General features: G+C 37.9%; 2 protein-coding genes and 1 pseudogene across 2 annotated transcripts; all 3 read left to right on the top strand.

Moving 5' to 3' along the window:
- Positions 1–1,770: 1,770 nt before the first annotated feature.
- On the top strand, positions 1,771–6,519 carry LOC101473038 (uncharacterized). The gene is made up of 11 exons (XM_076881832.1): positions 1,771–1,895; positions 2,439–2,499; positions 2,592–2,855; positions 2,955–3,161; positions 3,264–3,601; positions 4,078–4,139; positions 4,232–4,380; positions 4,477–4,814; positions 5,324–5,385; positions 5,504–5,652; positions 5,744–6,519. The coding sequence occupies exons 2-11, from the start codon at positions 2,457–2,459 to the stop codon at positions 5,830–5,832; spliced, it is 1,701 nt and encodes a 566-aa protein (XP_076737947.1). The 5' UTR covers positions 1,771–1,895; positions 2,439–2,456; the 3' UTR covers positions 5,833–6,519.
- Positions 6,520–10,634: 4,115 nt separating this feature from the next.
- On the top strand, positions 10,635–16,967 carry LOC101473338 (uncharacterized). The gene is made up of 8 exons (XM_076882240.1): positions 10,635–12,254; positions 13,854–13,918; positions 14,009–14,157; positions 14,262–14,449; positions 14,616–14,677; positions 14,832–15,019; positions 15,139–15,507; positions 15,598–16,967. Exons 1-8 carry the CDS (start codon positions 10,635–10,637, stop codon positions 15,681–15,683), a joined length of 2,727 nt encoding a protein of 908 aa, XP_076738355.1. The 3' UTR covers positions 15,684–16,967.
- A 798-nt stretch (positions 16,968–17,765) lies between these two features.
- The window catches only part of LOC143416738 (uncharacterized), a 32,284-nt pseudogene continuing 27,184 nt past the window's right edge, over positions 17,766–22,865 (top strand).

The following is a 22,865-nucleotide window of genomic DNA, read 5'->3' as shown; positions in this document are numbered from 1 at the left end:
TCATATTCTGCATAGTTTTTTTTTCATATTTATATCCTGGTCATAGCCTGTACATAGCTTGTACTCACTACAGCCTGTACATACTTATAGTTATAGAATATTCATAACATACTTCATACCGTGTACATTATAACATACCATAATAGACTCATTTCTGTAATATACTTACATATCTGTAATATCTCTAATATATATTGTAATATATCTCTATCATGGCTAAAGCACTTCTGGATGGATGCAAACTGCATTTCATTGCCCTGTACCTGTAACATGTGCAATGACAATAAAGTTGAATTCTATTTTAATTCTATTCTATTCTATTGTTTTCCTGTTCTGTTCTGTTCTGGGGTTTTTTTGGTTTTTTTTGTGTGTGTTTTTTAGTTTTAGTTTTTGTCTTTCTTTTCGTGCTTAGATATCATTGCTTCCTTTGTCTGGTGTGATTTTATGTCTTAAAATCTTATAAATAAACATAAAAAAAAGAATAGTACATGAATGTGACATTATATTAATACAGAAAAATACAAAAAATAAAAAACAACAGAAAACGGTGGGTCACAGACCCAGCCCCTGACAGAATGTGCAAGTGAGTGTGCAATTGATCCAATCTGAGATGATCCGTGAGTTCAACAGGGAGGCAGGCAGGTGAGAATGTAAGTCGAGACCTTACCAGAGCTATGGCTGAGATTGGGCAGGTAGGTCAAGCGACCGGGTTGAAAGGAACTGTGCACTCGTGGAGAGAATGTCAGTGGATAAAACTAGAGACAAGAGAAAGCAAGGTGAGTCTAAGCACAAAGATAGCAAAATACATGAATCGCCTGATGCTAACGCTGGTTAGCTGACGTTCTGGTGAAAGGTAGTTGTCAAAGCTGGATTTAAATGCTGCTGCGTTAATCAGCTCCAGGTGCAGCTCACGAGAGAGAACAAGGACAGCTCTGCACAGAGGAGGAGACATGACACACAGTGGAAAAACCCTGCCACTCCCACGGACCATAACAGGTGACATTCTTAGGAATAGTAAGAGCTGTACAGAGAAAATAAGTAGGTAGACCTTGCACAGATGATAAGCTGACTGAGATATAGAGTTACAGGTACACTGGCATCCAGCAGCTCAAAAAGTGTGAAAGGCGACCTGTAATTTGACTTCAAAAGTGTCTAACTGAGGTGCAGTACCAAATAGTATGCAGGTAAATGTCAGGCATGTTTGGAGTACACAATATACATTTGTTTGATTCACAAACAAATGGAACATCTAAAGTGTAGTCTCCACATCGCCACACGTGGCATTAGTTTTCCACATGTGGCGTCATCTTTTTAAAGTAAATGGCACACCCACCACTGAAATAATAAAATACTACAAGACAAAAAACAAAACAAAACTAATGCACAGTAAACAAGGAGCAAAGAAGGAAAAACCCAAAGGAAACAAAGAAAAAGAAAAGACCAGGTTTGATGTGAATGTCAGTAGACAGTGGGCGTAGCAGAACCACATGAATGTAATGGAAGGAGTAACAAGTTTTGCAGCTTTGCTCCCATAGTGGATTTCAAATCAAAATTCAATTTATGATAGATGTTTACACTCGTCTGTGTGAAAAAGAAAATCACACAATCAAAGAGCAGAACCTGCTCTAACAGATTGAGTTTGAAGAATTGCAGCCCTGCCTGTTCAACCGCTAAGCTAATGACATCTGGTTAAGTCATGTGAAAGGAATGAACCACAGAACTCTGGATTGGCAATGAATCAGTTATTCAGGAAGTAAATGCTTTTGTTTCATATTTCACTGACGTGTCATAAGCTCAGAGGAACAGATATAAAACCTGAATAAATTAGTGGCATCATACAAGAACAGGGAGCAGTCACCCGAAGCAGTTGCTTTCACATTAGACCATTGCTCAGGGTAAGTGCATTGCTTCATATATAGTCCATATACAGGGAGTTCAAGTGTTTCTAATTGTATCTATAAAACAGATTATTGCTATTTATTTATGTTATTTTTGCTCATGATTTTTTCTTTTCTTTTCTTTTTTATGAAATGCAGTTTAAGAAATTGTTTAGTTTTTTTTTTTGTTCTAGTCATGCTACAGAAAAACAGAACCAGTATCTTTAATAGTATTTTAAAAGTGAATAATTATCAGTAACAGGATTAGATTTCATAATCAGGGCAAATAAGTGTAGTGTTATAGTTAATGATAGCAGTTGAGGGTTTTGGTGATGTTAATTCTTTCTTTTTAGCATTGACCAACATAGTCCAAAACAGCAGCACAAATTAGTTTTGATTTTCGAAAAGCAAACTGAATTGCAAATAGCCTAAATAAGGAAAAGGTTAACATGTGCTTAAAACTAATATAAATATATCTATAGATTTGAAAGTACATTAATATGTTTGTTGTTTTGTTGTTGTTTATTGCTGTGTAAATACTTGTACTGTCAAATACTACAGGTTCAAGAGCCAGCCACAATGGGTAACAAACAAATCTTTAAAGCTTTATTGACATTTATAGGTAAGTTACTCCTTTATTAAAAAATAAAATAAAATACAAATACAAAAGAAAGCTTTATAAAAAGCCTTTATTGTTGTGATTTTTGCATACAGTGGTAATAAAGCTTGTGAGCACAGCAGTTACTGCCACAACAACTGGAGTTCCAACAACATCTGGAAATTCGACTACTAGCACTACAACACCAATGATGACTGCATCTACAAACACAAACACAGCAAATGTTACAAACACCACACCTACAACAAACACATCTGCGGTGCCTACAACAGTTTCAACTACACCTGTAAACACTGCAACACCAATGATGACTGCACCTACAAACACAACGACTCCTACAACCACCACACCTGTAATCAGTAAGCAATATTTCATGTTATTGTTCTTGAAAGTCACAATATCTTAACACTGTTTGTTCAAACAGGCTTGTTTTCTTTTTCTTTTTTTGGCATTTACAGTGGTTTCAAACACAACTGTGAGCGCTACAACACCAATGATGACTACAGTTACAAACACAATCACAGCAAATGTTACAAACACCACACCTACAACAAACACATCTGCGGTGCCTACAACAGTTTCAACTACACCTGTAAACACTGCAACACCAATGATGACTGCACCTACAAACACAACGACTCCTACAACAACCACACCTTTAATCAGTAAGCAATATTTCATGTTATTGTTCTTGAAAGTCACAATACCTTAACACTGTTTGTTCAAATAGGCTTGTTTTTTTGTTGTTGTTTTTTTGGCACTTACAGTGGTTTCAAACACAACTGTGAGTGCTACAACACCAATGATGACTACAGTTACAAACACAATCACAGCAAATGTTACAAACATCACACCTATAACAAACACATCTGCGGTGCCTACAACAGCTTCAACTACACCTGTAAACACTGCAACACCAATGATGACTGCACCTACAAACACAAACACAACGACTCCTACAACCACCACACCTGTAACAACTACAACAGCTGAACCAGTAACAGGACTATTGTTGACATTCACCTCAAATGAAAACTTCACACCAGCCTTGGCGGATTCTAACTCTCCACAATTTGCAAGTCGAAGCACGCTTGTAGAGACAGCTGTAAGTATCCTTTTGAAGTTTCATACCCAAACATATGCATGCACATACACACATAACTTTAAAAAAAAAGTAATTTTAGTGTGACATTACATGTACCTCTATATGATTGCATAGAGTAAGCAAGAGACAATTGGAATTATTCACATGATTACAGCAGTATAAACAAATGTGCATGCACATATAACTTTGTATTACTGGATCATGTTTTAAATTTGAATGCTTTTGAAAAGTCCTGCAAATTGGTATGCTTTTATTAGCATTTCTGTGTTGTTGAGTTTTTTCAAAGATTAAAAATATTTAGTTAAAAAAGAAACAGATTCAATATGTAACCAAAGAAACTGAAATTCTATGAATTGTAAACAAACTTGGCAAATGACTTATTGCAGCGTAAATGCAATGTTTGCTTTGGAAAATAAAGAAGCACAAACCCTAAAAATATAGCACATATATTCCGAGATTATTTTGTTTTTCTGCAGCTTACACCTTTTTACAAGGCAACATTTAAATCATTCCGGTCACTGAGAGTGACTTCATTCAGGTAATTCCCTTTTTATATACAGATTAATTTTTAACAGTATGTGTCATACAGTAATGAAAATAAAACAATATTTTTGGTTATTCATTTTGCAGGAGTGGATCAATTATCAGTGACATAAGGATTGAGTTTGGATCTTCAGCTGTGCCGAATACAACTGATATTGCAAATGTTTTGATCAATTCAGCCTCAAATATAACAGCCTTCAACATTACCACAAACTCTGTGGTTGTCCGTGAAATAGGTAAGCAATATTTCATGTTATTATACTTTAAACTCACAATATCTTAAAACTTTTTGTTAAACCATCGGCTTGTTTTCTTTTCTTGGCATTTAACAGTAGCTTCAACTACAACTGTGAGCGCTACAACACCAATGATGACTGCAGTTACAAATGCAATCACAGCAAATGTTACAAACACCACACCTATTACAAATACATCTGCGGTGCCTACAACAGCTTCAACTACACCTGTAAACACTGCAACGACAATGAATACTACAAACACAACCACAACCACAACGACTCCTACAACCACTACACCTGTAACAATTACAACAGCTGAGCCAGTAACAGAAGTAAAGCTTACATTCACCTCAAATGAAACATTCACACAAGACTTGGCGAATTCTACATCTACAGCATTTAGAAATCGAAGCATGCTCATAGAAACAACAGTAAGTATCCATCTTAAAATGTCATACCCAAACATATGCATATTATTAAAAAAAAGAAAACACGAGCTATTATAGTATTGCAGTATATGTGCATAATGATAGATTTCTTTGTATTTTTCATCTTCTTTACAAATATTTAGAATTTTCTTTTGAAATACAAGTGTAGTAAATTTCCCATCATAGTTTGGAACCTGATTGGATAGTGAAAATTAGAAAAATTTGCATGATCTTCACAGTAAAAACAAATGTGCAAACAAATTTAATTTTCTATGTTAAAAAATGTGAGTGCTTCTGACAAGTCCTGTCTGCTTTTATCAGTAAAATGAAAAGGGAAATGGATTCAATATGTGACCAACGAAATGGAAATTGTATGAACAGTTGATAAAATTATATATTATTGCATAAAGTTACATATTGCATTATAATTCAGTGTTTGTTTTGGAAAATAAATAAATGCAAAACCTAACAATATAGCACATGTATTCAGAGAATATTTTGTGTTTTTGCAGCTTACACCGTTTTATATACAACGATTGAACTCATTCCGGTCACTGACAGTGACTTTATTCAGGTAATTCCTGTTTTATATACGGATGGAAATTTACAAATGCAACAATAATAACAACAACAATAATAATATTAATACAATTATGAAAATAACACAATATTTTTATTTATTCATTTTGCAGAAGTGGATCAATTATCAATGAAATGAACATTGGATTTCCATCTTCAGGGGTCCCTAATATAACTGACATTGGAATTGTTTTAATCAATGCTGCCTCAAACATAACAGCCTTCAACATTGACCCTACCAGTGTTGTTGTCAATGGCACAAGTAAGCAATTTTTAATGCAATCATATTAAAAAGGAATTGCAATATCTTAGAACCATTTGTTAAAGACTTTTCTCCCCCTTCCCATTTACAGAGGTAAATAGCGGAGTGATCCACAAGAGCAGTCTACTCACTGCATCCTGTATGGTGCTGCTGTCATGGCTCATGTCAGGCCACCAATAACATGTCCTGATGCTCTTGTGGAATTCCTTTTGGAAATGTCTGCTGTGATTGGCTATGAAAAAGGGACGTTGTTCACATTGAAAATCCAAGAGGACCTTCTGGTAAAGTGCAAAGAATGGCTTCGCAAGAATTAGATACTAAATTGGGTAACACACACAATAATAATGAAGCATATTTTTAAAAATGCATCTACTTCATCATGATTGCATATTTAAGTAGGAGATGGAATCCCATCTATGATGGGAATAACTTTATCCACTGAAAGGGTAATGTGTGTAACGTGTGTCATTAATGAGTAATACCCTATGAAATCGGGAGAAGAATTTGTGATATGTAATCGTCACACTCCTCGTCACCGCACTGCTCCTCCATCAAATGGACAGTTTGACTGACTGTGGCATTCCTGAAACATAAGCTATGTGAATAACGCCCTGTATGATTACCCAATCATGTTTCATATGTTTAAATCGTGTGATAGTGTGTGCAACTTTGCATTTATTTTGTATAATTATAATACAGCATAGTAATAATAAAAAATACAAGTAGGTTACGCAAATTAGGAATAAAAAACCCCCAAAATGTATAGACTACATCAATGTAATAATTCCTTTTTCCTTCTAAAGAAAAAATCTGTCATGATATACTGAAACTGGTTGCATTAAACAAATTGAAGATTTATACAGAGAATTGAGCTCTGTTTCTCTTTATTTAAACTCTACTCAGTACTGTCAGTGTTGTTCAGGATGATAAAGATAAAACATACACCCAAAAGTATTCAGACATGTAATGCTGCTTTGTAGATTACTATTGATTATTGACTTCAGGGCCTTCTATTAGTTGCCTTAAATCGCTTAGTTAAGGGCAACTGTAGAGCAAAAACAAGCACAAACACAAGGCTATCTTTTTTTGGATGGGGCAAGAAGACCACTCATGATATCAAGTGAACTGCAGAGGTATGTTGTAAAAAAGCAAAAAAGGGAAGATTAGTAACTGAGAACAGAGAACTTCGCTCTACAGCGAGGGGGTCAGAAACAGTCATTTTCATTTTATGATGATATGTATATATATTTTTTCCCATTTTTTAAGAGAGAAATGGGACATCTAAATCATGATCAAACTAAAGAAAAGTCAAGAAATGGCATGAAAGACCACTGAAGAGATCAATATGATTTAAAAATTAAACATGCAGATAAACTTAAAGTGTACTTTTTAATGGTGGGAGACAAGTAGTACCAGCAGTATGAAGTCCTTGAGGCAAAAACAACAAGGAACCCAAATGGCATGGGAACACACAAAGGTAACAAACAGACACCTTCATAAACACATAGCACAAAGACAAGGCCCTGACTAAACTGTGTTTCATTACTCTAATTATCCTTCAGTCCCACTGAGAACTCATTAGGGAAATAAATAACAAACTAAAATAGTAAATAAATTACTGGAACACCACAAACTTAACACCAGAGAATAGACTTGAGCAAATCCCTGCATGTGAAGTGCCGTGGCAGGTAGGATTGGACCCAAATGCAGGACACAGCATGGACAGGAATAACTCAAAAGATTCCCTGAAAAACCTTCAGTTAGTCCAAAATGCTGCATTGAGACTACTGACAGTGACTAGAAAGAGAGAGCATATTTCACTGATTCTGGCTTCTTTCACTGGGTCATTGTTAAATCCAGACATGAATTTAAAATTCTTTTTCCTCACATACATCTTAAATAATCACTCGCTATATTATCTTAAAGTCCTCATAGTACCATATCACTCCATTAGAGCACTCTCAGACTGCTGGCTTACTTGTGGTAAGTTATTTAAAATTAGAATGGAAGGCAGAGCCCGGCCTCTCTTCTGTGGTACTAACCCCAAGTTTGGATTAGAGAGAGTGAGGGAGAGAGACACCCTCTACTTTTAAGGTTGGGCTTAAAACTTTCCTTTTTGATAAAGCACATTGTTACAGCTGGATCAGGGGACCCTTCCATTATTTACAATGCTATAGGCCTAGGCTGCTGGGTTTCCCATGATGCACTTTCCTTCTTTTACTTGGTATGTATTTATACAGCTCTTTGCATCTAATTTCTTTGCATTAGTTAATATTAGCCTCTGGCTCTGTACCACAGTGTGTCTTTGTTCTGTGTCACTCCCCTCACCCCCAACTGGTCATGGTAGAGGAGGTTTCTTCCTGTTAAAAGAGGGTTTTTGCTTCCCACTTCCCACCAAGACCTTGCTCACAGGGGGTTTGATTGTTGGAATTTTTGCTGTATTACTGTAGGGTCTGCCTTACAACATGAAGCTCCTTTAAGCTTGAATTAAAATTGTATTGAATGGAATCACTCTTGATCTACTGATCTATTGTGGTGAAAAGAGAGCTGAATGTAAAAGTGACGCTGATGATTTAGTGGTCAGTCTCTGTTCCTACCTTCATCTATACTGATGAGCGCTGGTTGGTGACCAAAAGAATGAGATTGGAAAAACAAGTGGCAGAAATTAGTTCCTTTCTTTTAATGGCTGAGCTCTCCCTAAGAGATGTGGTGAAGACCTAGGCCATTCGAAAAGGCCTAAGACTAGAGAGGTTGTTCCTCTCATCAAAAGGAGCCGTATGAGGTGGTTCAGGCATCTGATTAGGATGCCTCCTAGGTGAGGTCTTCTGGGGACGTCCTACCAAGAGAAGGCACCAGGCAGATTCAGGACTCACAAGAACATCTTTGGGGTCCCCCCCCCACCCCAGATAAGCTGGAAGAGGTTGCTGGGGTGAGGGAAATCTGAGCTTTTCTTCTCAGACTGCTAGTCCTGCCACCCGAACACTGATAACTGGCAAAAAATGGATGGATGGCACTTTGGATCTTTGGATCACTTTGAATCTTTATGCCTCTTACCAGATCAAAGCCTACTGACCTCATTCTTAAGTGGTTTTCTTAAGTCTCCACGAATGAACAAAATCATAAGGTTTACCATTGATATCGCCATGATGTTTGGCCTTAGGTCCTCAGTACTCTTGGGGGCTGCCAATGGCCTGGTTGTCCTGGATACATCTCTGTCTACCCCTGGCTTCTGGGGAGCTTCTTGTGGTTATTGTGTGGTTATTGTGGCTTTCCACCGTCATTTTCAGGTGCACACACATACACCTTTACTCTAAGATGACAATTGATGACTCCACCATTTGTAAGTGTTAGTGATGTATTTTACAGTAACAAAGTTGTGGTAGTTTCTAGTAGTTCAAGACATTATTAGCTAATAAAACATCATCTGTACACAAATATATATGTTAATCCATTTTTGAAAAAGTGGTTCCAGTCACTGTCACAACAACGTCACTGACACCAACTGCCAATTGCACTATGACAACAACTGCTGCCCCTTCAAAACCAGCATCAGTAACTGTGAGAGCTATGACCGCCAATACAATGACAACAGAAAAAACTATTCAAACAACAACTGCAGTAACTGTGACACCTGCTGCTACAACTAATACTTCAGCAACAACTGTACTTGAACCGGCAAATTTTGTGACTACTATGGCACAAGCTTCTACAGCAACCACCATGATGTTATACACACCTACAACAACAATAGTGGAAAATGCAACAAATGCAACACTTCCTTCTTCCTTCTTCTAGTGCAGAAACAACAATCACTGTGAGAACGACAACAACTATCGAAGCACATATATCTGCTCCTTATATGAATATTACGAGTTCATCTGCTTATATTACTATTAAACATGGTTCAATGCAGTTTGCCTTTGTTTTGAAAATGTAAAATGTAAATTGTGATGCTGGTGAAGCAGTTAGTTGTAGTTCTAACATATTACAGTCCTTTTTCTTATGTGATGAACAAAAGATTTAAATTGCACAGTATTTTAAAATTGCTCATTGAAACAAACTTCCTTGAAACGTAATCCAACATTGAAATTGAATTTTAGCAAGCTTCACTACCTGTTGACCCGAAATGGATTCAGTATTTAAATAGATTTGCATGACTTACAAATAACTACTTTGAATAACAGCTCAAGGTTAGAATTATTTATATTTATTATCACTAACAAAGAAGTTCTTTTGTGATACAAAGTTCACCACTGACTCATAGAACAAAAGAAGGGTGTATGGTAATGGACAAAGCCAATATATATTGACAGGCAGTATATTTGTTCTTCATTAAGGTCCTTCAGCTTTTCGATTCAACATATCCATGTGGACTGTTGCATAAGGTAAAAGGGTTGCAATATAGACATATCATAGATAAACATCAGATGCGAATCAGTAACTTTTCAATATATATTCTCATTTCAGGTAAGTAAATTTCTTATTATTTCACATATTTAAGAAAATTACTTATTTAGAGTTGGGCCGCAATCTAGAAACTCCCAAATTTTGCTCTCTTTGCATGAGATTATCAACTGATATTGATGTTTCTATGATACAACTTATATATATTCATATATGTGCAATCCAGCATGAAAGTTTTTGTGTTCTTCGTTTTTGTGATCAAGGATTTCATGTTAAAAGGATTTTATGTGATCTCCTGAGAATAAATGAGCAGCCAGTTTATTAGTATTTATTTTATTTAAATAAATACATTATGTGAGTTATAGATTAAAATTTGATGTGTTGAATTGTTTTCACATGGTGAATAAATGTACTGTTTAATTTTACAGGTTAAATGGAAAGCAGAATGATTGTTAAATGGTTTATATCTATGTTCTTGATTTTAATGGGTAAGATGGCGGCATATACAAACATAGCAACAATCATTCCTGTGATATTCCTGTGATTTTTCATTTACATCTAACACCTATACAGGAACAATGTCCATTTTTACGCCAATGACAATTACAGGAGCTGCAACCACAACCACAGAAGCTCCAACAACAACAGCTTCAACTATCACTGCAGCACCAACAACAACTATAACAGCAGCTCCAACAACAACATCTGCTCCCACAACTACCACCACAGCTACAACTACCACAGTAGTGCCCACAACAACATCTGCTCCAACAACTACCACAGCAGCTCCAACAACAACATCTCCTTCCACAACTACCACCACAGCTACAACTACCACAGTAGGGCCCACAACAACATCTGCTCCAACAACTGCCACAGCAGCTCCAACAACAACATCCGCTCCCACAACTACCGCCACAGCTACAACTACCACAGTAGTACCAACAACAACGTCTGCTCCCACAACTACCACCACAGCTACAACTACCACAGTAGTACCCACAACAACATCTGCTCCAACAACTACCACAGCAGCTCCAACAACAACATCTCCTTCCACAACTACCACCACAGCTACAACTACCACAGTAGTGCCCACAACAACATCTGCTCCAACAACTACCACAGCAGCTCCAACAACAACATCCGCTCCCACAACTACCGCCACAGCTACAACTACCACAGTAGTACCCACAACAACATCTGCTCCAACAACTAACACAGCAGCTCCAACAACAAAATCCGCTCCCACAACTACCGTCACAGCTACAACTACCACAGCAGCTCCAACAACAACATCCGCTCCCACAACTACCGCCACAGCTACAACTACCACAGTAGTGCCCACAACAACATCTGCTCCAACAACTGCCACAGCAGCTCCAACAACAACATCCGCTCCCACAACTACCGCCACAGCTACAACTACCACAGTAGTACCAACAACAACGTCTGCTCCCACAACTACCACCACAGCTACAACTACCACAGTAGTGCCCACAACAACAACTGCTCCAACAACTGCCACAGCAGCTCCAACAACAACATCCGCTCCCACAACTACCGCCACAGCTAAAACTACCACAGTAGTGCCCACAACAACATCTGCTCCAACAACTACCACAGCAGCTCCAACAACAACATCCGCTCCCACAACTACCGCCACAGCTACAACTACCACAGTAGTACCAACAACAACGTCTGCTCCCACAACTACCACAGCAGCTCCAACAACAACATCCGCTTCCACAACTACCGCCACAGCTACAACTACCACAGTAGTGCCCACAACAACATCTGCTCCAACAACTACCACAGCAGCTCCAACAACAACATCCGCTCCCACAACTACCGCCACAGCTACAACTACCACAGTAGTACCAACAACAACATCTGCTCCCACAACTACCACCACAGCTACAACTACTATAGTAGTACCCACAACAACATCTGCTCCAACAACTACCACAGCAGTTCCAACAAATACCACAGCACCTCCAACAACCGCTCTAAGTAGTCCCACACCTGCTCTAACTAACACAACAACAGGAAAAACAACCACATCTGCAGCCACAACCACCGGACCTCTGACAATTAGATATGTTGTTTTCAGATCCATTCAAAGCAATTTTACAGCAGACTTGTTGAATTCATCATCTGAAGTTTTTCAAACTCGATCTTCATCAATAAAGGTGCAGGTAAGTCTTTCTTTTCCCCAAGAATCTATAAAGTTAGTGTACAAGAGTTTATCTGATCATTAAGGTAATGCAAATATTCAAATACATATTTCTTCTCATTTTTTTCACGTGAAGGTGGTAAAAAATTACAACTTAATTTATATAGAATAAGTGCAAAGTCTTAGGAAAAAATGCAAAAATTCCCATGAGAACTAAGTGCCAGGACAACTGTCCTGAATGAATGAATGAATTAGAATTTCAAACTACAGCTACATGACAAATTGATGCAAGGCATCAGGCCACTATATGGTGCTAAAAGTACTTCAATATGCTTTTGAACTGATTGTTCACTGCATTTTTTAAAGGCACATGCAGCTCCAGCAGAAACGTGTTTTAAGTACTTCAAACACAGCTCTCACTGTCAGCTCACACTGAACAAAATTCCCTAATTCATGAGGGTTCACTAAAGGAAGAACAATGCAGAATGGACTTCTAAGCATTTGTCATTGACGTTGAAGGCAAAGTCGTGTTCTTATCTAATAGAAAGAAGAAAGAATTCTGTTTAAAGAATATAGTTTACATTTTTTTTAAACCCTAAATACTCAGACAAGTACAAGAATTTGACTGATTAAGAGCAGGAACAAGTCAAGAGGAGAACTTTTGCTACCAAGGTTATAAAACTTGGAAAACCTTTTTGCCAAGCTTTACACATCCAGGGATGGATAATTCATCCAGCGGTGTTTAGCTCATTTACCTACAGTCTTTTTTACTTGAAGTCAGTATTATTGCTGGATTTTTTTTCTCCTCTCAAAGGAGACAAGCTCTTAAACTTTGTTAAGAGTGGCCTTAAGGCTTGTTCTCACTGAATATGTCTTCATATTTGAACAAAGATTTTCAGTGATGAAGTTTAATGAATCCAGATACAGATTCTCTTTCACTCACCTGTCTACTGTCTTTCGCATCTTCACCTCATGTATTGAACCTGAGTTTATAGCACTTATTCCACCAAACACACTAAATTTATCTCACCGAATAAGGAAGAATCACTGCAAAACTGCACGCAGTAATTTAACTACTTAAATTTAAAATGGTCGCTTGGTGGTAAGCACTGTTATTTCACGGCAAAAAGGTCCTGAGTTTGAATCTTGGGTCTTTCTGTGTGGAAATTGCATGTTTTCTCCATTTTAACATGAGTTTTCTCCAGGTGCTCTGGCATCCTCCCACAGAAAGACATGTTAGTGCAATTAGATTAACTGGTGATTCTTAATTGCCCATACTGTGCATCTTGAAATGATTCACAGCACTTGACTTGTTCCATTTTATTTGTCATTTTACGGCCTTATTCCAAAATGGATTATATTCATTTTCACCTCAAAATTCTACACACATTACAAAACTTTATTGACAGTCTTTGCCATGACATTTGTGAATATGAGCGTGAATGGTTGTCAGTCTCTGTCTGTGTTAGCTCTGTGATCTACCAGAGCTACTCTCTGTAAGGGTCAAGACCTCAGCTTTTTCCTTTAAATAATCTTCTGTTAATGTATTTTAACATATAATATATATCACGTACACAAACAGATAAATGTGATTTTAAGAAAATCTGCTTTGTGTCTGTAGATTGAACCTGCTTACAAAAACTCGTTCCCTTCTTCCTTTGTCTCCTTGGCTGTTGTGAGCTTCAGGTAATTTCAGTATTTTGACATATACTGTTAAGAGCACTGACCTAATGCCCTAAATATTCAAAACTATCCTTTTTGTCTCTGCATTTACAGGCAAGGATCAGTCATCAACACCATAGAACTTAAGTTTGTAAACTCATCTGCTCCAAATTACACTGAAATTAGAAATGTTTTGATCAGTACAGCATCAAACGTGACAGGCTTTGACATCGAAAGGGCCTCCATCACTGTCAGTGCCACATGTGAGTAACATTTTGTGATGTTTGATCAAAAAGTCTCAAAGTTTTTAGAAGGACTTAGTTAAATGTTTTATGTCCATTTTGTCCTCATTTTAAATCTACCACAGTGATCCCAACAACAAACACAACAACATCAGGGACTACAGCTACTCCAACAACTATCACAATTACAAAAGCTCCGACTGCACCTGTCCAAGTTTTTCTGTTTCTACAGTTCCTTGAACCATATGTACCTGAACTCACAGACCCCACCAGCAGTGTATATCAAGATCGCAAAATACGAGTTGAAGAGACGGTGAGTAATATTTCAACTTAATATATCTTTTAATGACTGACACTTTATCTAGAGAACAAATCTGAAATCATACATTTTATTTCATTTGAATAGGCATTTTTAGACAATGTAATTTTTAAGTTGTTTCACCATGTTTAAATTTTCTTTTTGTGTTAATTTTTTGCAGTGTGATAGAATCTACAAATCAAAATTTATTTTCTTCATCCGTGCCATTGTCATTCGGTTCAGGTAAAACATGTTTTTAACAGTGATTAAGTTACTTTCCTCTAAATTATTATTTTAATTTAATTTTGAATGTTAAAAGTGCCATGCACCATAGTTAAACCGTTCAATAATCTGCAATCATTATCTAACATCTGACTCACTTTGTTTCATGGCACAGTCTTGTTAGAGTCCAAACACGAGTGGATAGAACTGAGACACAGGTGGAGCTTGTGTTCAATCAAACAGCACCCAATGCACAAGTCCCAAATAATACTACTATTATTCAAACTATGAAAAAGGCTATTAACAGTTCCAGCAGCAATTTCAGTATTGCCATAGTTCCTGACACTATATCAGTAACTTCTGGTGAGTATTTGAAAATGTAACCAAAAGTTATTTTGACATTCATGAAGGATAAAGATAATAGTTTAGGTTGTACATAGATATATATTAATCTATTTTTGATAAATATTTTATTGTTCCAGTCAGTGTTACACCTGCTACACCAACTCCTAATTGCACTATGACATCAACTGCTACCCCTTCAAAACCAGCATCAATAACTGTGACAACTACGACCATAATTTCTACAACAACAGAAAAAACTATTCAAACAACAACTGCAGTGACCGTGAAATCTGCTACAACTAATACTTCAGCAACAACAGTACTTGAACCAGCCACTTTTGTGGCTACTATGGCACAGGTTCCTACAGCAACCACCATGGTGTCATACACATCTACAACAACAATAGTGGAAAGTGCAAGACTTCCTTCTTCAGCAGCTACTGCAGAAACAACAATCACTGTGAGAACGACAACAACTATTGAAGCACGTATATCTGGAAACACATGTAAGATAGACTAATTGAAATGATAAGTGTTACATTTAAATCAGCTAAATCAGCTAAGATTTTCTCATTGCTTTTTCTCTTCATTTCCAGCTTCAGGAGGATTGAGCCACAAGACAAGTCTCTACACTGCTTCCTGCCTCATGTTGTTGACATGGCTATTTGCAAACCATCAATAGCTAATTTACATTTGAAATACAAGTGCAGGAAAACAATTACATTTATTCCATTGTTATCAAAAATGCAGCATCCTTGAATGGCTTAACTGTTGCGTGAAACATCATGAAAATCTAGCCTTGCATTAACAGACACAGTGGTATATCTGGGGGGCATTTCTGTCTTTTATTCCCGTATTTTAAAATTACCATTACCTATGTTTAAGTGCAGTTCGTCTTTGTTTTGGAAAATGTAAACTGTGATGCTTATGAAACAGACAGTTGTTACTCTAACTAATAAAAGTCCTTCTCTCATTTGATGAACCAAAAGATGATTTAAATTAGACAGCATTCAAAAACGTCGTTATTTTCACCATAAATGCTTAGTTACAGTATATTAAAATTAATGGAGAGTTTTCCCCCAACTGATGTATTAAAAGCTACCATGGGATGACTCTTACGGCACACAAAAATGAAATTTCCTGCTCCTCACTTCATAGAAAAATAATCACCAAAGCAATGGAGGTCTTATCTTTGTAAATTCACGTCTGACAAGTTGTTATCATAGCATAGTGATATTTGACTCCTGTCTGGGCCTTGACTCCCATGTAAAATCTTTGTGTCGTTCCTGTTTCTATCATTTAAGAAACATCTTTAAACTGCGACATGTGGTCTATTCAGCTGAACTGGAAAAACTCATTCATGCATTTGTGTCATCACGCTTAGATTAATGTAAGTCCCTGTTTACTACCTTGGATATCTCTCTCTCGCCTCCAGGCAATACAAAACGCAGCAGCCAGACAAACTCGTTCTATCAAGCGTGTTCACATTACTCCGGTCTTATATTCTTTACATTGGCTTCCAATAGAGTTTAGAATTCGCTTTAAAATTCTTGTTTTAACATACAGAGCACTAAATGGCCAGGCCCCAGATTATTTATCCAAGCTTCTTAAAAAAATAAAGTAAAATAAAAATAAAAATACACTGCTGCTCGTCATCTCCGCTCACAGACTCAGTCTGTTGGTTGTTCCCCGTACACGAATGAAGACAAAAGGGGACAGAGCCTTTCAGTCTGTTGCACCAAGGCTGTGGAATAGTTTACCGCTACAATTATGTTTGCTTGACTCTGTGGATTGTTTTAAAAAGCAGTTAAAAACATTTATGTTCAAACAAGCCTTTTGCTGATCTATGTATTTTATATTCTTTACATTCTTTACATTTGATCTTTTACATTGTGTATAATGTCTATTGATTGTATTGTTTATTTTAATATTTGTGTACAGCACTTTGTGACTGCCTGTCTGTGAAAAGCGCTTAATAAATAAACTTTACTTACTTACTACTTACTTACATAGTATGACTGCTTTTAATGTCGCTCTTTTAATGATCTGTTAATGCATATAATTTACATGTGTGTGTTCACTTGTCTATACTAAATGTCAATTCAATAATGAGGGCTCATCATAATGAACTGAACATTGTTTATTGATAAACAGGTTTTCCACCAATATTTAAATTGCTAAATCAGACAAATATCTTTAAAGTGCAATGTCGCGGGCTCCTTCTCCTAAACTTCCTCCGAACAAATACAGGCGTAGTCGGAAAGCATTCAGTGTGGATAATTTATTTATTTTGCCGGCCTCCCAGGTGCACAAAAAGTTATTTACAAAGAAATAGAACTGACTTAAGTCAGCACAAACAAATATCTATATACAAAACACAGTCTGCATGTTACCCTCTCTGTAACAGCTCACTGGAAAGAAAGCAAAAGCAACAGGTGGGCCCTGACCGCCTTCTCTTATACCCCATAGCCCCTCCCACTAGGCGTAATAGTCATCTCTTTATTATTATCAAACCGTCTTTCCCCCTCAGCTTATTTCCTGCTGTAGTCCTACAATACATATATGTATATACAGACATTTATGGCCACTTCCCGGCAGCCTACAGTGTTTCACAATAACACCAAACAAACCAAAAGAATAATGCAGTTCACGTGACTCTTCAAGCGCGCGCGAACCCACTATTTAAACCCCGGAACCCCATACCATCGGCTTGCATAACCCCCGTATAATTCGGCGATCATAGCGAGTCTCCGCGACCGGCTTTATGGAAGGTAAGTGGGAAAATACGTTGGCCACCTTCTGCGCTGCTCAAACTATACCTCTCACCCCTTTTTGTTTATCTGCCCGGTCGCCGAAAAGCCGCGCAGCCCCGGTAATTGTAAAAACTAATGGTGGTGGTGCGTGTATGCGCCCAGATCAGCTGGGACGGGGTGACTCCGTCACATGCAACCTAACTTTGATTTTGGGTTTTACATGCATTACTACCTGTTTTAGATACATTTACATCATAAGAAATTAATGCTTTGAAAAACAGCTCTTGCTGTGTGCGCTGCCTGTTTGAAGAATGTGCAAGAATTTCAGTCTCTAGATGTGCAAAGCTGGTAGAGACATACCCTAAAAGACTGGCAGCTGTAATTGCAGCAAAAGGTGGTTCTACAAAGTATTGACTCAGGGGGCTGAATAATTACACACACCCCACTTTGCAGTTATTTATTTGTAAAAAAATGTTTGGAATCATGTATGATTTTCATTCCACTTCTCACGTGTACACCACTTTGTATTGGTCTTTCACGTGGAATTCCAATAAAATTGATTCATGTTTGTGGCTGTAATGTGACAAAATGTGGAAACGTTCAAAGGGGCTGAATACTTTTGCAAGCCACTGTATTGTTTATTATGACTGTGGTTTTACGTGGCCTATCAACACAATTTAAAAACTGGTTATATCACCTTGTTGCTTTGTCATCTTAAAGTGGCCGTGTGATTGGCTTACCACAACTACTTTATTCTTCCTCAGTCAAAGGGCATCACTCATGCGATTGTTTTGCACGCTTAGCTTCAGGTGTTGTGCCAAAAAGTGATTGTTTGCCAGAAAGTGATTGCCGCCCGAGGGAGCCCACGCACCTGCTTAAAGCTGTAGCCCCCAGATTACTTACAGCTACTTCCATGCAACTCATACAAGATGCGGTAAACTGACGACAGCTTCAACCGTCTGTTTGTTGAAAAATAGTAACGCGACCATACCGCATTTTGTTGTTAGTAACGGTAACTGCGTTGTAACGATAGAAATAGTAATTAGTTAGATTATTTGTTACTGAAAAAAGTAACGCCATTACTTGTAACGCTGTTATTCCCATCACTGCACAGGGCTAATGCAGAGAGGCACTCACATTCACAATTATGGGTAATTTAGAATCACCAGTTAACCTAACCACGCTAAAAGCATGTCTTTGGATGGTGGGAGGAAGCCAGAGAACTCATGCAACCACCGGGAGAACATGCAAACTCCACAGAGAAAGGCCTCGGCTAGTTGATGGAGTCAAACCCCTCAAGTTCCTTCTTGCTGTGTGACAACAGTGCAAACCACTGCACCACATAGCTGTCAATCCATACTTAAAAAAGAATAGGAAAGCTGTGATTACTAGGCTTGATAAAGAATTATTTTTACATTTTTGTCCTTGTGCCATAGCGTGCACATGGCTTTTTCGCCTCTTATAACCCCAGTGATTCTCCTGTGGTTTGAAACCTCTATTTTCTTGTGATATTGCGAGTCCAGGAAACTCACCACTCTTGCTAGATATTATCACATCATCTCAACAAGAATAAATTAAATTTCATGTAGATCCTACATGATATAATTACGTTTACCACAAAAACATAAAATTATTTTGTTCAAATTACAAGTTAGACTCTTGTAAATGTAACAACCACGCAATTTCACTTTTTTGAGTGTTGTGTACCACGATAAAATCACACTTCCTGCACAGCTCTCTCTCGCTCTCTCCACCCCCATCTGCCTCTGGATCAAGGACTTCCTGACAAATAGACCACAGTCTGTCAGACTCGGCCCCCACCGGTCCAGCACCATCACACTCAGCACCGGGTCTCCACAAGGATGTGTTTTGAGTCCCCTCCTGTTTACGCTCTACACATCTGACTGCTCCCCTACCCATCTCTCAAACACCATCATAAAGTTTGCGGATGACACCACAGTGGTTGGACTCATCTCAAGGGGGGATGAGTCGGACTACAGAGATGAGGTCAACAGACTGACTGAGTGGTGTTCAGTTAACAACCTCCAACTGAACACCACGAAAACTAAAGAACTTATCTTGGACTTCAGGAAGGGCAGAGCAGACCCGGCCCCACTTTACATTTACGGGAGCTGTGTGGAGAGGGTACACTCCATGAGGTTTCTGGGCGTGCAGATATCTGATGACCTCTCCTGGACTGCAAATACTACAGCGGTGGTTAAAAAGGCCCAGCAGCGTCTCCACTTTCTGAGAGTGCTCAGGAGGAACAACCTGGAGGAGAGGCTGCTGGTGACATTTTACAGAGCCACCATAGAGAGCATCCTAACGTACAGCATAACAACATGGTATGCAGGGTGCTCAGCTGCGGACAGGAAAGTACTGCAGAGGGTCATCAACACAGCCCAGAAGATCACTGGCTGCTCTCTGCCCAGCCTGGAGGTCACTGCAAACTCTCGGTACCTCAGCAGAGCTGGCAATATCATTAAGGACCACTCTCACCCCAGCAATCAACTGTTTGAACTATTACCATCAGGCCGACGGTACAGGTCACATAAAACCAGGACAAACAGATTCAGGGATAGCTTCTTTCCCAGAGCTATCACCGTAGTAAATAAGCACAAAAACAATTGAACATGCTTAGCTATACCATACCGTCACTGCCATTACATTATGCTGCTATTCATACTGTCATTATATTAATGCTGCTATCCTGTATATATTGTACATACTATTGTTTGAGTACTTACGATTGTTTTTTTGTACTTTTTATATTTTACATTTATATTTATTATTGAAACTTGCACCAAGGGAGTGGCACTCCAATTTCGTTGTACTCTGTACAATGACAATAAAGGCTATTCTATTCTATTCTATTCTATTCTATTCTATTCTCCCATTGTACTTCAAGAACAGTTTCCCATCTCAAATCTCTGTTTTCTGCATTATTTGCTTGCTTTATACCCACCAGTCTACCGTTGTGTACAGTGCTGTCTGCCGCTGTTTTTTTCGTTTTTTGTTTTTTCAAAAATTACCTGCGACAAGAAAGCCTCACTTCTGCTGTTCAATACCGATGAAATTTAAACTTTTTAAAATTATACCAAATTGCAAAATGCTTAGCTGTGTCTCTAATAAAACCTCTGTAAGATTGCTCTGCTTCACTTCAGCAGTATCAGATAATGTTCATATGTTGATTCATGGTTTTCTTCAGTTTTTGATCTACTGCAGAATATTCTTAAGGGGTTATCTGCTATAAAAAGCCAGGCCTTCATGTTTTTCAGTGTTTTATTCTCAGTCACTTTGAGACAAAGGTACCTGCTGTGATGCTGCCACCTCTGATGAAGTCTCACAACTGTCAGTACTGATAAATGATCAGAATTATAATATTTCTGAAATTTCCCCGATTCAAATTGAATCGAATCGAATTGGGACTTTGTGAATTGGAATTGAATTGATTATAGAAATCAATGATGATACCCAGCCCTGTGGACATTTATTTTCAGGTACATTCAAGTGCTGATACTTACATCATTTAATTTCTGAATATATAACTTTTTACTTGAAGTGCTTGAATAGTTTCTCCCACACTAAAAACACTAATGATAAAATTATTTTAAGATTACCTAATAAGACTTATTCAGGACAGATAATCACTTATTTTACTTTTCTAACAGTCCTTCACAAAGAGGGAACAGTCTGTCTATTCTCCTCATCTCTCAGCTGGTGCTGGCTCTTCCTCCTCATCTTCCTCACACACTGCTGAGTTTGTCCTGGTGCATCATTGATTGATTGATTGAAGCCTTTACTGAATCCTATGGAGATGAAGGCCATTGGTTGATTATGGGTTTGCGCAGTCTCCTGATCTCCAGTGCATAATTTGGATAAAACAATGAAGTGGATAGCCTCAGTGAAATAATTAATAATGGTTAGCACTGTGGTATTAACTAAGTAGGGTAGCAGCCCAGTGACAAAATCCATCCATCCCAAAGTCAATGGAATAATCACCAACACTTCTTCCCTGTAGGAGACTAAAATGCTGTGAGCATCAGCATCAGGATGAGATTCTTTATCAAAAACATTTTTACTTGTTAATGAAATCAGCATAAGTCAAACTACAATTTCTATTTATCATTTATTTATTTTGAACCAGTTTTAAAGCTCTGCCCCGAAGTAGGTTGACAATATGTGCTATCTTGGCATGATCTGACAAATATGTATCAGAGAGCTGTTTAAAAACTAAACAAGCACTGGGTTAAAACACACCGGCTTCATTCAGCTCACTCTGGAACACTTCAGGGACAGAAAGAAGTTGTTCCTGTTGCTCAGCTTCAGTGGGTGGTAGAGGACACAGGGCGAGATTATCCCGTGGCTCCAAAGGTGAAATTATTGTGGGTGAGGGTTTAGTTTGTGATCGCAAAGCTTGCAGCATCCTTCCTATTTCAGCCACTTGTTGTGGTGTTAGGTTGCAATTACTGGTTCAGGTTCAAGAGATTTACTTGCTGCTTTAAGCTCAATATGTGAACTATTACTTAAAATAGATTAGTAAGAGCTTTAAAACTATGTTATCAATGTTCTTTAGCTTAATGATTGTTTACAGGAACAATCCCTGCTAGTTCCTATAAACACCAATCTTGTGTATGGTTTTATATTGTATAAATAAAGTGACAAAAGCTGACTAAATAACTATATAAACCACAGCCGGTGCAAGTCACTTGCTGCTGATTCATCCCTGCATATGACCTTTTAACAAAGGCTGCTTAGTATTAACAGGACAAAAGGGCTTTCAGCTTGTTTGTTCAGGCCTTTATGTAATTAAAGCTTTTATTTACATTGTTTGGTAGTTACTTTTCTTAGGTAAGCACAACTGATGAAATTTAAAGGAATTTTTAGTGTGGAGCCACCTAAAGTCTTGTGACGCCCAGCCCCGCAGGTACTGTAGGTTTTTCATTCTGATGCATCTGATGTTGAAACCACATTTTAAAGAAAGTGTAAAGTAAAATTGGTTTTAAAAATCTGTGTATGTGCACTTATTTACTGGAAGTTTGTAGTGGCAAGGTGCAGACCAGGTTACCGTGTAAAAGCAGAAACCTAAACAGCCAGGATTTTCCACGAAA

This window comes from Maylandia zebra, linkage group LG3 (genome assembly GCF_041146795.1).
Source record: "Maylandia zebra isolate NMK-2024a linkage group LG3, Mzebra_GT3a, whole genome shotgun sequence".
NCBI classification, from domain to species: Eukaryota; Metazoa; Chordata; class Actinopteri; order Cichliformes; family Cichlidae; genus Maylandia; species Maylandia zebra.
Note: the sequence above shows the minus strand (reverse complement) of the source record. Positions and strands in the feature narration are given on the sequence as shown.

Coding starts and splice junctions, on each gene's coding strand:
- LOC101473038 (XM_076881832.1), top strand. CDS start 2,457: ATGGGTAACAAACAAATCTTTAAAGCTTTATTGACATTTATAG. Junction 2,500..2,591: donor AGCTTTATTGACATTTATAG/GTAAGTTACTCC, acceptor TTTTGCATACAG/TGGTAATAAAGCTTGTGAGC. Junction 2,856..2,954: donor AACCACCACACCTGTAATCA/GTAAGCAATATT, acceptor TGGCATTTACAG/TGGTTTCAAACACAACTGTG.
- LOC101473338 (XM_076882240.1), top strand. CDS start 10,635: ATGTCCATTTTTACGCCAATGACAATTACAGGAGCTGCAACCACAACC. Junction 13,919..14,008: donor TTGGCTGTTGTGAGCTTCAG/GTAATTTCAGTA, acceptor CTGCATTTACAG/GCAAGGATCAGTCATCAACA. Junction 14,678..14,831: donor GCCATTGTCATTCGGTTCAG/GTAAAACATGTT, acceptor TTCATGGCACAG/TCTTGTTAGAGTCCAAACAC.